Raw genomic sequence first — 14,912 nt, 5'->3', positions numbered from 1 at the left:
GTTATTGATGCTTTAACCCTCTATCAGATATCTATTTTGTATCGTAAATCTAAAATAAAATCTGTATACGCTTAATATCTAGGATCTCTAAAACCTTCAACCGAAATTTGAATAGTTTTTATTTCTGCACAGATATACAAAGATGAGTCTCAGTAATCACGATGAACCCTCTTCAGATGTTGATCCAGCTGAAATAAACAACAGTGTGCCTGATACAGCAGCAGCTTATGAGGGGGTCACACCCACTCGCTTATTAAAGTGATTTTCCATTATTGCATTATTTTTATCTTCTTGCACCAATGCGTTTAACACTATACACAATTTGTAAGTATAACTATACTCAGTCTGTTTCTTGAATGTCTTGTTTTTTTTTCTCTCCTCAAGAATGAAAGAAATAATGGAAAATCAGTGTTTTGAAATGAATGTTAAAGTCAGCATGGGTGAGCTTACATTTATACTTGAATAAACTACATTTATATTGACCACTAATAATTAACGTAATGCTAATTATGGTGTTTGTTTCTAAGGAAAACATAAAGAGTCATGTGAAGCTGATGCAGACCTGTAAGTGTGTTTGAGTCTATGAATATGTATGTTTGTACATATACAGTATGTTACAAAATAACCTGACATTTCATATATTTTAAACTATAGATCCAAGTATGAAAGTGAAATAGAGCAGGCAAGACTCTCATACTTCAACAAAACACTGGTATTGAACAGGTAAAGATGCTGTGGTATTTCAATTTATTATTTTTTTTGCAATCCAGTGTCCAGCTTTGTCCAAATTGGTTCTTTGTTTTTGTCTAGAATGCAGATTTGGAACGTCATCACTGAAAAGATTATTCAGAATGATGCAGATGCTGAGTGAGTGAATCCTAATATAAATACGTCTGATGTAGTCTGATATTCAGTTACTGTATTAATATTTTTCATTGTACAGGGCACTTAAAGAACTGACCCGTCAGAACACTGAGCTCTGTGAAAAGACCATGAAAATCTTAAAGGTGGGACATTCCCTGCTCTGCTATGTTTAAGAAAGAGCATAGTCATTTTATGAATAATTCAATTTCTAAACAATTTTATGGCCATATAATACTTAATTTCTGATCTTTTATTCTTAGGAAACACGAGAGCTTCAGGACCAGATCACAGATATCCAAAAGGAAAGACTAGGTACTTACTATTTTTAACCTGTTAACTGTCAGCCGACACTTCGGTGGGATCCTCCGTTTACTTTGCTAAATTACAATTAAATCGTAATCTAATCATGACAAACTATATATCGTTGGAAAGGCTTTTTTGTAAAAAAATTATGTAGGAAAAGTAATAGATTAATCTCTATCACAATTTGGAAATCATCAGAAATTATATATCACTTGAAAACTTAAAATCTCAAAATGTATCCTTTGAAACATTTTAAAATCAAACATTGCATTACCATGAAAATGGTTCATCAAAATCATGTAACAAAATGTTTTCAGTCATGAATTATACAAATTTAGTTTTGGATCATGCGCTTTCAAGGACATGTTCAAAAATGTGAGTGACAATTAAGAGGTTAATGAAGCATTTTCTGCTGCAATTTTGCAGTTTCATAGAAAATAAACTCATTCGTAATTTCCTAGACCTGAAAGGACAAATTAAGAAGAAAATGCAGGTGATAAATGAGTTGAAACAGGTGAAGGAGAACCAAGGAGAAGTTCAACAGAGAGCCAAGGAAAGAGCAGAAGCGGTGCTACAGAAATACCAGAAGGTCACCACCATTTTACAGAATGTGTTGCGGGTATGTGGCTTCTCAATGTTTGCTTGTGTACATCTTCAAATTTTAATTTACCGTGCTGTCTATTTATTTTGAACCCCTTAAAAATCTTGCTTTCAGGGAATCATACTGGCCAGTAAAGTCAACTGGAGGGATGATCTTAAATTAAGGGATATTGCAATGGGACTAGAAAACATTCCCAACTAAAGACCTGTTTGAACACAGTTCTCCAGTTGATGTATATACTTTACCTGTAAATGTGCTCACTGTTACCATGTTCAGTGTAATGTATATTTAAGCTTTTTATAACAGCTCATTTGAGAATGTTTTAGTAGTATTCTAAATGTGAGATAGATTAACTGATTTCACCAATTCATTTACTTTTTAAAATAAAGTTCAGACTGATCCTGTAATAAAGGTTTATATATAACCACATTCATTACCAGTTTTACTTCTGTAATGCCATGCATTTGAGCAAAACAGGTTATTCAACAAGTAAAATGGCCAATTGCAATACCTAAATGGTTAGTTGGCTTTTGATGAACATTATCCATTAGCCTGATGTCTAATTAAAGTCATTGATACAGAAAAGACATTTACTGATGTAATGTTCACAATAACACCAAGAATGTGCAAGAACATTTTGGATTTTGATGACATAGTAACTGGATAAAACAGCCTTTAACAAAAAGTATTTTATTTTCCAGTCACTTTACGTGAAAAGTTTTAATACAGACATAAAAAATACAGACGTGATTTAATAAAGTTCTAGCAGTGGGAAAGGTAAATTGTATCATATTTTCACCACCTGTCCTGCTATACATGGGCTCACCCTCTTCCCCTCCACCAGCACAGGGTTTGGCTGAACGAGTAACCTTCCGTAAGTCCCGCCCACCTGTCCTTTAGTGAGCCGACCAGGATTGACACACACACAGCCAATCACATCCTGAGAAAAAATTCAAAATTAGTTTTCCAGTCAGAATTAAAATAATAATAAACAATTATTTGACATGGTATCAACGTATCTGAAAACGTGTGTGATTTACCTTGATGAAATACCGTAGTTCAGAAGGAATGATAAGAATATCAGGTGTGAGGTTCATTTGGCCGAATTGCTGAAACTTGTCATAATCCATGTTGACTTCCTCCACAGGAGGATAAAGAGGATAGTAACTAAAAGAACAATGAAATGAAATCTCAGGAATAGCAGAGAAGAGCACAGACAAACCACATTTTACAACTTATCACACCGGAGGTCAATTCATTTTAAAGATGAGAATTTAACATGCTTTACTAACCTTCTCTGGGTTAACATGTGTTTCATGATCCGCGAGAAACGTTCTGTGCCCGTGCCACTGCAAAAAACACAATTATACCATAAATCAGTGCTTGTGCTCACTCATTCCACTGAACATTAATGAAATGATGTAAATTCACATGTCAGTTTTAGGTTGTTTTCGTGAAATAATTACTAGCTGGATCATTAGCATTACCTGCTGATCTCTTCAGCTCCCATATGAAACAGAATGTCTGTAGAGGTCAGGCCAAATGTCACATTACCAATGAGAAGCGTGCAGGGGTCAGGAGCTAAGGTCACTCGCTAGGGGTGGAAAATGTATATTGAACAACAAGAGTAGACCGAAACGGTTTAATTATTTCTTTTAAGCATTAAGACATTAAATAAAGTCATTTCTATCTAATTAAGTTTGCCCTGAATCACACAAAGATAAGATATTAATCACCAGCACTTAAAAATAAAGAAGACGGCCAATTAGATTCAAAGCATTTAGCTAATCATCTCACCGCTGAATCATCTTTGCTGAGGTTGGTCAGGTTGAAGGGTGGCTGAGGATAAATGTAATGATGTTGGACATCCCTCTGAGATGGCACAAACACTAACCTGCATCCCGAACTTTAATAAAAGAATGCATGCAATGAAAACAGCTGTACATTGTTAGCACTTCCTAAAGATGCAAAGAAGTAAATTATATACACACCCTTTGGTTCCTTCTACTATGCTGTCCACACATCTCTTGAAGATGTTTTCAAATGTTTCTGTTACCTGGTTTTTCTGTTGAAATGGTTGAAGATAAAATGGTTACATTTGTGGATGTGGACATGATGAAAAATGTTAATACAAGAATTTCAAAAACACACAAAATCTGGTTTACCTCAATCTGCTCATGTTTGGAATCAACAAAAGGCCCAAACTATAAGACAAGTAAACAGTTAATTACTAGTCAAAAATTTCAGATTTAAATTAATTGTATTAAAATGTTCCTAAAAGAAGTCATACTCTTATGATAAAGAGATAAATATACCTACCAGAATGCACACGTCAGGACGATCTTTATTGATGATAGTAATAAGGTCAATCAGAGGGTCATAGGTCAGACTTTCAGAGGGGGTGTACGGTCCACAAGCCATCATGACCATCACGGGCTCAGACACTGAAAATTAGTGTCATGAAGGGTTAATATGAGCATTGATCTCAACAGGAAAGTTCTCAATACATTTTCACCAATCTTACCCTCATCCATTTCTTGTTTTATTTCGGAAGGACAGTAAAAAGGCAGGGGAATACCCTGGTGGAGAAACAAATTACAGAATAAATATCATGACTCACAATTTAACGAATTCTTACTTAACCCAAACAGGTTTCATTTAAAAAGTGCCAATTGCAAGCGATACCTCGTATAGCTTGGTAGCAACAAACTTCTCCCCAGAGGGATTCATACCTTCCATCACAACAACCTACAGAAGAGATTAATACAATGCTAATATAGAAAATAATATATGCCAAACACATTGCATAATTAAAGATGGGGGGGGGGGATACATCCCCTAATACATAACATTTTTGTCAAATGAAAAATAAAAGTGAATTACTAATAAATCTGGTTCATGAAAATTATATGCAATATAAAATATTACTTGGCAATAATACAAACACAGAAGAAAAAATATGCATCAAATAGTAGGTGTGGATCTCACCTGTCCAGGAAAAAGTGAGAACTCTTTGAGCTCAGACAGATTCACAGGCACCAGTCTGCCCCCCTGCTCCTGTCCAGCCTCCAGCAGCACAGATTGGGCATTGAGCTTCCCGTTACTGTCACAGCACACTTGCCCCAGCACTGTGATGCTATCCTACAAGAGAGAGAGAGAGAGAGAAATGAAATCACATTTAGTTAAAATAGATAGCCACAGACTGCAGAATCACCTTTTGCAGACAGATATTTTCATTTTGATCGCTTCAAAAATAAAAATATTTAGCCTCTTTTCTTAATAATGTCCACAATAATGTCTGTGCTTGTACCTGAACAGGTAACGAAACTGGAGAGAATTCCTCTATGTTAAAATGACTTCGCAATTCCTCTCCGAGTTCTTCAATCTTTTCAGTCAAAACTATAGACAACATAGAGAACATATATAAACATCAAAAAATACAATCTGTATGTTTTAATGCAACACAAACACAAATCTACATCCTGTCATGCAGGTAGAACTGTAACAGTAATTTTGGAAGAATCCACATCCAATATGACAATGCATGGCCTCACCGTCCCGCACGTCTCTCAGTCTCTGGAACATGTATTTGTAGCTGCTGATGAGTGAATTCTCTCCTCCTTCCAGCATCTCAACCCTCACAGCGCTCTGTCCTTTACCCGTCCAGCGAGGACCCTGCACTGCCCCAAATGACGAAACCACCTCTCCTCGCCCACCACGCATGCCGTATTTTTGAGAAGGGGTTGCACTACACAAACACATAGCACAACTTTATATTTATACATTAAATTGATTATATCATCTGGAAGTTAAAAGGTTACCATGCTTATTATTCCACACTGTCTTTAGTGTAATTTCTGGAAGGTCAGGTAATTGTTGCATTGGTGATTTTTCCTCAGAGACCTCATATAATCAAGTCTGAATACATGTTTGATGATTTTATTACCTTGATGAAAAGCTGGAAGGTGACAGCAATAGACTGGGACTGGCGAGTCGGGCCACACCTCTCTTAGACTGAAGATGTTCTGGGGTGGTCAGCGCTCGCTTCTGAGAGCCCTGCAGTTACATAGAGATAGGAATACACTTACATTCCTGCTTTCTTACCAATCCAGTTTCCAAGGAAGAAACTTACTGAAAATTACAGCATTTAAGCAGATCAAATAGACAGTTACTTTTAAGAGCTGAGCTATACAAGATTTTCTATCTGCCCATCTACATCAAGTTTCCCATATTAATCTGTCTCCAATTGTTCTTACTTTGGCAGGCGTTGAATAGGAATCTAACAAGTTCTCCTCTTCCTCTTCTGCTCGGATTCTGTGCGACTATGCTAAGTAAATTACTTTGAGAATTGATAGTGAAAAGAAAATGCTAAAAATTGCATCAAATTCAATCCAGTGATGGTTTGAACAATAAGGATACAGATCCTGGATAGAGTTTATGTCTCTTGTCTTGTTAAACTGGATCCCCTTTGATGAGCCTTTAGGCTTTTTCTTCTTGTTCAGTATCTGAAAGGAGTACAAAACCAGTACACAAATTAAGCAGGGAAACATAGGGTTTTTTACTCATCAAGACATCTCTGGAGATTTTAGAGTATCTGTGTTGCAGTTATCACGTTCTGTACACTTATACTAACTTCATGTTCAAACTGGTCCAGATTATCAAGAGTGAGAGGCAGCAGGTCTCTACTGGAGCTGAAAGCAAACCACTCACATACGATCTCTTCCCCCTCAAGCCTGTGACACAAACACTGCTCCAACACTACAAGAGACAATTATTACAGCATATGACCATTGTAAAGAGTGCAATCCAATATATAAATTGTATTGTGTGTGTGACCCTCTTTGTGAAATCCAGGCTCAATATCTTATAATAAGATAACAAGTATCAAAGTTTGATTTCAACCATTAATTTCACTATGAATTTCAAACTTTGACATGTCTTACTCAGTCAGTAATAAATCATGATTACATTTCCACAGAATGTTATTTACTTCATGAAGGATGCTTATGTAGAAAACAGTAAATCACACACAAAAAAGTTGGGTTTTCACAGCCAGGTCTTTCTCTTACACACACAAATTGATATATTCTTCTTTTCTTTATATATTTAATACATTCACTAAATTCGTATTTATAATATTATATTAACAAAAAGCATAAAAAACTTGATATGTACTCTTATCCACAGTGTCATTGTTGAAGGCGATGTTAAAAGTGTCCAGTTCACACTTTATGTCCTCTGCAGTGACCGATGCCATTGTTAAAGTGTCTTCTGATGCTCAAATATGAAGAATCTGTAACTTAAGAACAGAAGCAAGAAGATGCATAAGGTTACATGTTCCGAACAGCAGATTTCATTAATCGCAATTGTATCAAAAATAAATATTAGAGTCCAGCTAAATAAAACACTGAATTTAGCTAGCGCCAAACACAATAACTTGTCAACCTATTTTGCTTTCTATTGTTAAATAAAATTTTATTCGGCGGAAAATGAAGCTCGAAATAAGAAACTTATCTTTAACACAGTTTATATAGTAATAATAAATATTACCTTCTATATTAACATAAAGAAAGCAGCTGTCATATTCCTTCTCAATCTTTGCATCAGGTTCGGATTGCCGCGAAAAAGAACCAGCAAAACAGCACTATAATGTCACTTCCGGTTCCGCCACGCGTCCTCCACGACGCTAGAGGGAGCTTGAGGCCGTCGACTGATTTCCATCCGATCAGCTGAGCTGAAAGAAACCAAAGGAACTAAAGCCAGCAGTTGCTGCACGTGTTTATGATAAACTAAACGTATTCGCACATTTGTACTCTAAATTTCACAATTTGGAATCTCAAACCTAATTTATCAAAATGCCGAAGGTTAAAGCTGAGAAAAAATCTCGACAACACCAGGAGGTGAAGAGTCAAGGTAGGTTACGTTCATGTTTTGTGTATGCTAACTAGGAAAACGAAGCCTGTTTTTCGGACCATAAAGAATGTTTATTGTGACATTATTTATGACGTTTAAACATTAAATGCTTATTGATCTGTTTCAGGAATTATGTTTAATACTGGTATTGGTCAGCATATTTTAAAAAATCCATTGGTTGTCAACGGCATCATAGAGAAGGTCGGTAATGCGGATTAACAGCTTTCTGTATGTGTCCCCAAATTTGACATAATCTGTGTGTTGATTTAACACAAAAGTGTCTTCTTAGGCAGCATTACGACCCACAGATGTGGTTCTGGAAGTTGGTCCTGGAACTGGTAACATGACTGTCAAACTTCTGGAGAAAGCCAAGAAGGTAATATTTTAAAATATTTTATTATTATTATTGTCATTATTAATTACTTCATTTACTATAATTCAAAGGTGGTTGCATGCGAGTTGGACACCAGGCTTGTTGCTGAGCTTCAGAAACGAGTCCAGTGCACGTGAGTGTTTTTCATACACATTCATTGCCACTGTTGTCAAGATCTCAGCAACAGTTTGACTGAAACATCTGTTTTCAATGCAGTCCAATGCAAAACAAGCTTCAGATCCTCATAGGAGATGTCCTCAAGACAGAGCTCCCCTTTTTTGATGTCTGCGTGGCTAACTTGCCGTATCAGGTATTGGTTCAGAGATTTGTTTCACCTTTCGCTGTAGATCTGTCTTCAGAGTTACTGGTAACACTTCACCAGGTCCTATTTAATAATTAATGTTAATGTATTAACTAATAATGATTTTTAATAATGTACCATATAATTGTAATTGTTGAATTTACTTTAGAAGTAATTGTCATGTTAATGTATAATAGTTAACAAATGAAACCTCATTGTTAAGTGTTAACAAATCACCGGTATTCACATTGAGGTTTTTTTTTCTTCTAGATATCATCACCTTTCGTGTTCAAGCTGTTACTTCACAGGCCATTCTTTAGGTAAGAATTGTAGAATAGAATAAACAAGCATCTGTTACACTCTTTAAATTGAAAGATAGTGCCATCGTATTGAGCATTATGATTTCTTCCGATGTCTTCTTTGTAAGAGCAGCTCATTTTCCACCCTTTATACTTTATAAAACCAGTTAAAACCAACTGCATTAATATTAATGAAAAGTTAGATCAGTATGAGTTGAGTTTTGTATTTATTTTGTCCGTAGGTGTGCTGTGCTGATGTTTCAGAGGGAATTTGCCATGCGGTTGGTGGCTAAACCTGGAGACAAGCTATACTGCAGGCTGTCCATCAACACACAGCTCCTAGCCCGTGTGGACCACCTCATGAAGGTTGGTGCCTGTTCAGATTAATTAAATGCATTCTCATTATAATTCACATGTAAAATCTTACACTAAAATGTTATGCTTATGAAGGTGGGAAAGAATAATTTCAGACCACCTCCAAAAGTAGAGTCCAGTGTGGTGAGGATAGAGCCCAAAAATCCTCCACCGCCTATCAACTTCCAGGTAAGTGTCCTTAATTAAAGTGTGTTTACTGACTTTGCAGTTATTGAAAATAATATAGTCTTGTTTTTCCACTTTTATAGGAATGGGATGGTCTTGTCAGAATTGCATTTGTCCGAAAGAACAAAACACTCAGTGCTGCCTTCAAGTAAGACATCCCTAAATGGTGTTTTGCTGAGCGATCAATAGTAATCAATTTAAGAAGCTGGCCAGTCATGATATGGAAATTACCTTTTTAAAAAATGTTTTATTACATTTAGATCTGCTGCGGTGGAACAGTTATTGGAGAAGAACTACAGAATCCATTGCTCTGTGCATAACATAGTGAGTCTGCTTCACTTTTACAGTTTTAGTATATCCACCTGAGACCCCGTTATATTCATGGCTTAAGAAGTTTAATTTACCCTTCCACAAATTTAGGCAGAAAGTCCTAAATTCGTAGTCATGGCATTAGATGTTACATGGCATTTTCTATTTGTTTTATTATTATTATTATTTTTCTTCATTATTATGTTACTTTCTTTTATGTAAAGCACTTTGAATTACCATTGTGTAGAAATGTGCTATATAAATAAACTTGCCTTGCCTGCATTGCAAAAAAGTATTAGTATCTAGTCTTGTTGTAAAGTACAAATACAGCATTAAACTAGTTTAATTTAATTGAGATGCAAAATGAATATAGTTGAAGTATGTTTTCTGAGAAATTGAACAGAATTGAGAGTATGTCAATCAGGAATGAAGACTTTGCTCCCCCCCCCCCCCCCCCCCCTTTGAATTAAGTATTGACAGATCCAGCTGTATTGATAGATTTTTTTTTTTCAGCCCACTTGCAGATATTTTTTCTTGTTTTAATCTTTAAATTTTCCCTTTATTTTAAACAATATCTCAGAAAGCAAGACATGTTATATTAGTTCTTGATTTTAGATTTAAAATGTTTGCTCTAAAAAACAAAAAAAAATTCTGAGTAAGAACCAATTTTGCAGTGTTTTATGAAGGTAGAGTAATCGTTATTCATACATTATCTTTACACTGTTTTGTAAGAAAAAAATTTGTTTGCATTTAGAGAATATGCTGACATGTTGTTCCCCTTAATTTATTACTTTTAATATTCTTTACTTGGTTAAAAAAATGTACCCTCTTAAAGGCTGCAGAAACCCTTGCATTAAAATACATTTCCAAATTGCTTTGCAGGAAATACAGCAGGATTTCAACATTGCTCAGAAAATTGAAAGCATCCTCCAAGAGTCGAAGTTTAGTGACAAGAGGGCACGTTCCATGGATATAGATGATTTCATGGTGTAAGTATGATGCGCTTTCTCTCATAAAAATACTTTTTATTGTTGTTGTTGTTTTTTTAAGGGGTGTTCGTTAAGTATCTTTTCTGCATCCGTATTTCATGGTAGGCTTCTTCATGCATTCAACTCCACTGGGATACACTTCTCCTAAGACTTAAGAAACAGTGAACAGCTACTAGGCTGACAGGAAGTGATGTCACAATCTTCTATTTTGTTGATGCTATGTGAAGAAATTAATGATATTTCTTTTCAATGGACATGCAATGGGACAACTAATCACTCAAGCTGGAAATGTTGTGTGCCTTTCCTGAATCAGGAAGTATTTGTGAACTTTAATCAGAGCTAAAACTAGTGACTGTTAAGAGGTTTTGAAGAGGACATTTTGGGGTTTTGTAACTTATCTTTATGTACTCACTCTGTAGTTGTGAGTAAACCAGTTTACTCTTCATAAATCTGAGGTTGTCATAAAGAATATTAAACTTCACCCCATCAGTCTCAGCACTGCACACACAACATACTATCCCTCCACTGTGTACTGCTCAATACTGAACTGTCAAACTGAGAAATTATAAACCGCTAACACTTCACAATAAGGTTCAGTTGATTAACCTTAATGCATGTATCAGGTGTCATGAACTAATTGATGGCATTTTTACATCTTAATGTTAATTTTTGAATCTATTCATTGTTAATTTTGTAAACTGGTAACTAATTGTCAAGTGTTACCTATACATTTTTATTAATAATCTACCTACTGTTATGGTAATAAGGTTACTGGCTATTCTCGAATTCATTAAAGACCTGTTTCTTGGGAAGGTTTAACTGCACAAGGTCTGAAAAAGTATTGTTAAAACTTCAGTATTTAAAAATCGAGAACAGGATCTGCATATAAATGTTTAGACTTTAAAAGAAACTTGAGAAAACGTTTGTCTGTGTGAGACTTGTCAGTAGTGTGTTTCTATTCTAAATCACTTTGAACTGTTCAAAGAGACACTCAACAGCTTTAAACTGTTGTGCTGTCAGTGAAGCCGAGTTTCAGATCCTCCTCCTGTTTTGATGCAGGAGGAAAGTGAAAGTTCTGAAAGAAATCTGAACTTGAGAAAAGTTGCTCTGATGCAACAGTTATATAGATAAAATACTTTTTTTTTGCATGATAAGCAACACTTAAGTAAAGCTTTTGATTACATCATGTTATGCTTGCCCATACTTTACCTTATTCTGTGCCATGTTGAATACAAAAATACAAACGAATGAACAACTTCCTGAGCGTACTACGCAAAATAAAAAGTAAATAAAAACTTGGTCTCTCTTGCTAAAAAAAGAAAGAAAGAAAGCTAAATAATGGTGATCATTCACATGAACTATAATTAAACGAGTGTATAATTGTTTTGGTCGTTGTTAGAATAAATGAGTGGATTATTCTTCTGGCGGTTTCGTGCGAGTATCCAGCTTTGTTGTCCTTATATTATTTGACCACTAGATGTCCCTCAAGTACCGCTACAGATGTTTTATATAGTGTACTATGTACATGAAGGATAATAGCGACATACTGTACTTTCTTTAAGTACATGACTCAAAAGCAAAAAGTGTTAACGAGAATCATTCTTTAAAAATAAATAAAATGGAAGTAGTTTTGCCACAGCATAGGACATAATTAAATGGATTGAGACTTTTGCTTGATAAAGTCGGTAAATTCGGCGTGTTTTCCTCCTCACCAGCGTGCCTCATTTCGCTCCTACCAACACCAAAATGTCACTGAGCGGAAGTTTCTTACCTTAGTATTGACAGATCCAGCTGTATTGATTGATAGCAGGCAGGGACTCGTATATTCTGGGGTGAAGTGTCTTGCTCTATGGGGAACAGGAAGGAATTGATTTAAGAACTGGAGCTCCACAGGTTTGCAGCCTCACATGAGTGACAATGGCCTCTACTGTCAATCAATACAAGATTTTGTGTTGACTGCCTAATGGAGCTCATGCACAGGCAGAACTTTTTCATATTGTTTACTTTGTTCACTTTTACTCATTGTTTACTTTTTCATTCTTACATTACCATTACAAATTCTGGGGTCTTTAGGTTTCTTTTTAGTCTTAATCTAGTCTTTTTAGTTTTAATGCTACATAGGCTGCATTCATAATATAGTAGATTATACATGTACTATATTTAAAATATAGTAAAGACAGTAATATTGTGAAATAGTATTGATGTTATCTATTTTACAATGTAATTGATTCATGTGGTGGCAAAGCTGAAATTACAAGACCTGTGTCACATGATCCTTCAGAAATAATTTTAATATGCTGATTTGGTGTGCATAAAACATTTCTTATTATTACCAGTGTTGAGAATTGCTGTGCTGATTAAAAGTTTTTGTGGAAAACATTATCCTTTTTTTTCAGGAGTCTTTGATAAATAGAAAGTTCAAAACTACATTGCTTATTTGGAATAGAAATCCTTTAACATTGTAACGTAACAAATGTCTTTGATTTAATGTTTCCTTCCTGAATAAAATTATTAATTTCTTAATACTGACCCTAAACATTTAAATGGTAATGAATAGGTGATTAATTTACGGAATTTTATTTTTGCATCAGTGATGCATTGAACGAGATGGAGATAAATTTGAAGTTTTATGAAAGTGACTCCTCACAAATCACACTTTTTAAAGCGATGCATAATACATGAAATTAAGAAGCGCACACATTTATGTTTGACATTTTCAGAGCTAAATGTCACCTGAACAGGTGTATCTTTTATTGCAGGACGTCCTGTAGTGCAACTGAGCTTTTTTTTGCATCGCACCTGCTCATTTAAACAGATTTCTCTCTAACTGCTTCACAACCCATCGCTTTATCTTGGGTTGGATGTGACCGAATCATTTGAGAAATCTATGTGGCCTTACAGCAAAATGCTTTCCGCGGTATTAAAAACTTTCCGGCTGAGTCACAAATGCTCAATTATCCTTGCGCAGACTCTCCATTTTCTGCTTGGCTCCTGAAGTCATGATGAAAATTATTAATTGGGCTTTAGGTGTGAATCCCTCTCATGCTGCCCGGATACTGTCCTAGTTTTCCTGTATACGCAGGTTCTTTCCAGTCGCTGAGCCTCAGGCTTGCTGATAGAATCGAGATTAGAAATTCAAATGTCTTACTTCTTTGAAGTAAAGCAAGCAAGCTTTTGAGTCTGGCACCCGGAGGACATGCCAACCCAATCTACACATTGATCCTGTGAAACGTGTTTGACTTTGAAATTTATTTATTTATCTATCTTTCTACTGTATCTGGTTATTTTTCGCAGTTAAATTTTTCACTTGGGGCAGATGCTAAGATTCTCTTGATCACTCTCTGTGATACAGAATAAAGGAGAACTCTGAGCAACTGGAGGCAATGGGAAATATCTGACCTGTGGTTCAAGCATCAGTCGCTGCATGGCTTAATCTGATGTTTCAAAGTCACTATTGCTTTCTGTTGTAGTTGTAGAAGTTATTCTTGCCTTCACTGACCTCTGTGTTGCAATGAATGTAGTAGCTGTTTCTGATTGGCTGGCTGCAGTATTTGTCCCATTAAAACTCACTGTAGCATTTAGCTGCTGTCAGAGTCAATGATGTGGGAAGATCTTTTTTTAATATTAAATGCTGTTGACATTACTCCCTTCTTAACTGAATGTGATATCACACTAGACCTTTGAGTTAGTGATACCCAAGTGACAAGTTCATTTCTGAAGAGCTTTCACACTGATGATTAGGCCCGTGACTGTCTGCCTTCTCTTCATACATTTCCTCTCCCGCTCTCTGACTAACGGATACTTGAAATGCATGCCATGTCTGTACACTGAGGTATTCTCTGCGTGTTCAGTGGGACGTGGCACAGGAGCACGGCTGGGGTCTGACCTGGGCCCCCCTGTTGGATATTTATGTCTGCAGATGTTCACATACAGAAAGGGCAGCCTTATCCCCTCCTGCTTCTGATAAATCATATAAGGGAGGGATTCACACTGCATTATTGATGGTCCGCAGGGAGGGATGAGAGAGGGCTTACTAGAGAGAGAGAGAGAGAGAGAAAATGCTGTTCAGCCTTTTCAGCTGCCCAAGGTTAGCCAGACACCAGTTAAGAGATCCTGACAGGTGTGTGTGTGTGTTAGTGAGAGAAAGATTTTCCCCATGGGAGACGATGATCTGGGGTTTTTGAGAGCCAGCCTTGCTGTGACAGGCCTCTCCACAGCAACCTGTCAGGGCAGCCCCTTTCAAGCAGGTTTGAGGGATGTCATGAGGCTGTGGCATGACGGTCTTTTGGAGGGGGAGGAAGAGAGAAAGAGATTGAATGGAGAGCCGTATTTCCTGCACTCGCCCCGCTGACTCTAACAGGCATGAATTTTATGAGGCTGTGAAACTCAATCAGTTAGCGCACACTCCATGAAAAGAGTG

At 36.2% G+C, this 14,912-nt stretch overlaps 3 protein-coding genes across 4 annotated transcripts; 2 read left to right on the top strand and 1 right to left on the bottom strand.

The window, feature by feature from the left end:
• On the top strand, positions 1–2,179 carry LOC132097919 (centromere protein H-like). The gene is made up of 9 exons (XM_059503919.1): positions 1–258; positions 385–440; positions 528–564; positions 655–723; positions 811–867; positions 944–1,007; positions 1,125–1,176; positions 1,629–1,786; positions 1,883–2,179. Exons 1-9 carry the CDS (start codon positions 143–145, stop codon positions 1,967–1,969), a joined length of 696 nt encoding a protein of 231 aa, XP_059359902.1. The 5' UTR covers positions 1–142; the 3' UTR covers positions 1,970–2,179.
• A 263-nt stretch (positions 2,180–2,442) lies between these two features.
• Positions 2,443–7,474, bottom strand: pola2 (polymerase (DNA directed), alpha 2). Of its 2 annotated transcripts, none has more exons than XM_059503916.1 (19): positions 7,319–7,474; positions 6,944–7,067; positions 6,402–6,526; positions 6,188–6,273; positions 6,025–6,082; positions 5,715–5,824; positions 5,323–5,516; positions 5,079–5,167; positions 4,757–4,909; positions 4,454–4,516; positions 4,293–4,347; positions 4,088–4,212; positions 3,934–3,972; positions 3,760–3,833; positions 3,566–3,674; positions 3,256–3,362; positions 3,061–3,117; positions 2,809–2,935; positions 2,443–2,708 (listed from the first exon to the last, which is right to left on the bottom strand). In XM_059503916.1, the coding sequence occupies exons 2-19, from the start codon at positions 7,023–7,025 to the stop codon at positions 2,556–2,558; spliced, it is 1,806 nt and encodes a 601-aa protein (XP_059359899.1). In that variant the 5' UTR covers positions 7,026–7,067; positions 7,319–7,474; the 3' UTR covers positions 2,443–2,555. The 2 variants fall into 2 exon arrangements, with proteins under 2 accessions (XP_059359899.1, XP_059359900.1); XM_059503917.1 differs by having other exon boundaries at positions 6,944–7,061; positions 7,319–7,459.
• A 17-nt stretch (positions 7,475–7,491) lies between these two features.
• Positions 7,492–11,625, top strand: LOC132097918 (probable dimethyladenosine transferase). The gene is made up of 12 exons (XM_059503918.1): positions 7,492–7,681; positions 7,809–7,882; positions 7,971–8,057; positions 8,126–8,187; positions 8,271–8,364; positions 8,626–8,675; positions 8,897–9,020; positions 9,105–9,197; positions 9,278–9,342; positions 9,455–9,518; positions 10,386–10,492; positions 10,598–11,625. The coding sequence occupies exons 1-12, from the start codon at positions 7,624–7,626 to the stop codon at positions 10,638–10,640; spliced, it is 921 nt and encodes a 306-aa protein (XP_059359901.1). The 5' UTR covers positions 7,492–7,623; the 3' UTR covers positions 10,641–11,625.
• Positions 11,626–14,912: the final 3,287 nt, after the last annotated feature.

This window comes from Carassius carassius, chromosome 21 (genome assembly GCF_963082965.1).
Source record: "Carassius carassius chromosome 21, fCarCar2.1, whole genome shotgun sequence".
Lineage (NCBI taxonomy): Eukaryota > Metazoa > Chordata > Actinopteri > Cypriniformes > Cyprinidae > Carassius > Carassius carassius.
The sequence above is the reverse complement of the archived record's forward strand: the minus strand, read 5'-3'. Positions and strand labels throughout refer to the sequence as shown.

Bases quoted from the DNA above. Each gene is read 5' to 3' on its own strand.
- pola2 (XM_059503916.1), bottom strand. From the start codon at position 7,025: ATGGCATCGGTCACTGCAGAGGACATAAAGTGTGAACTGGACACTTTT. The intron at 6,527-6,943 runs GTACATATCAAG...TGTCTCTTGTAG, and splicing joins CAATGACACTGTGGATAAGA to TGTTGGAGCAGTGTTTGTGT. The intron at 3,363-3,565 runs GTGAGATGATTA...TTCCACCCCTAG, and splicing joins TCAGCAAAGATGATTCAGCG to CGAGTGACCTTAGCTCCTGA.
- LOC132097919 (XM_059503919.1), top strand. From the start codon at position 143: ATGAGTCTCAGTAATCACGATGAACCCTCTTCAGATGTTGATCCAGCT. The intron at 868-943 runs GTGAGTGAATCC...TTCATTGTACAG, and splicing joins CAGAATGATGCAGATGCTGA to GGCACTTAAAGAACTGACCC. The intron at 1,787-1,882 runs GTATGTGGCTTC...TCTTGCTTTCAG, and splicing joins TTTTACAGAATGTGTTGCGG to GGAATCATACTGGCCAGTAA.
- LOC132097918 (XM_059503918.1), top strand. From the start codon at position 7,624: ATGCCGAAGGTTAAAGCTGAGAAAAAATCTCGACAACACCAGGAGGTG. The intron at 7,883-7,970 runs GTCGGTAATGCG...GTGTCTTCTTAG, and splicing joins TCAACGGCATCATAGAGAAG to GCAGCATTACGACCCACAGA. The intron at 8,676-8,896 runs GTAAGAATTGTA...TTTTGTCCGTAG, and splicing joins CTTCACAGGCCATTCTTTAG to GTGTGCTGTGCTGATGTTTC.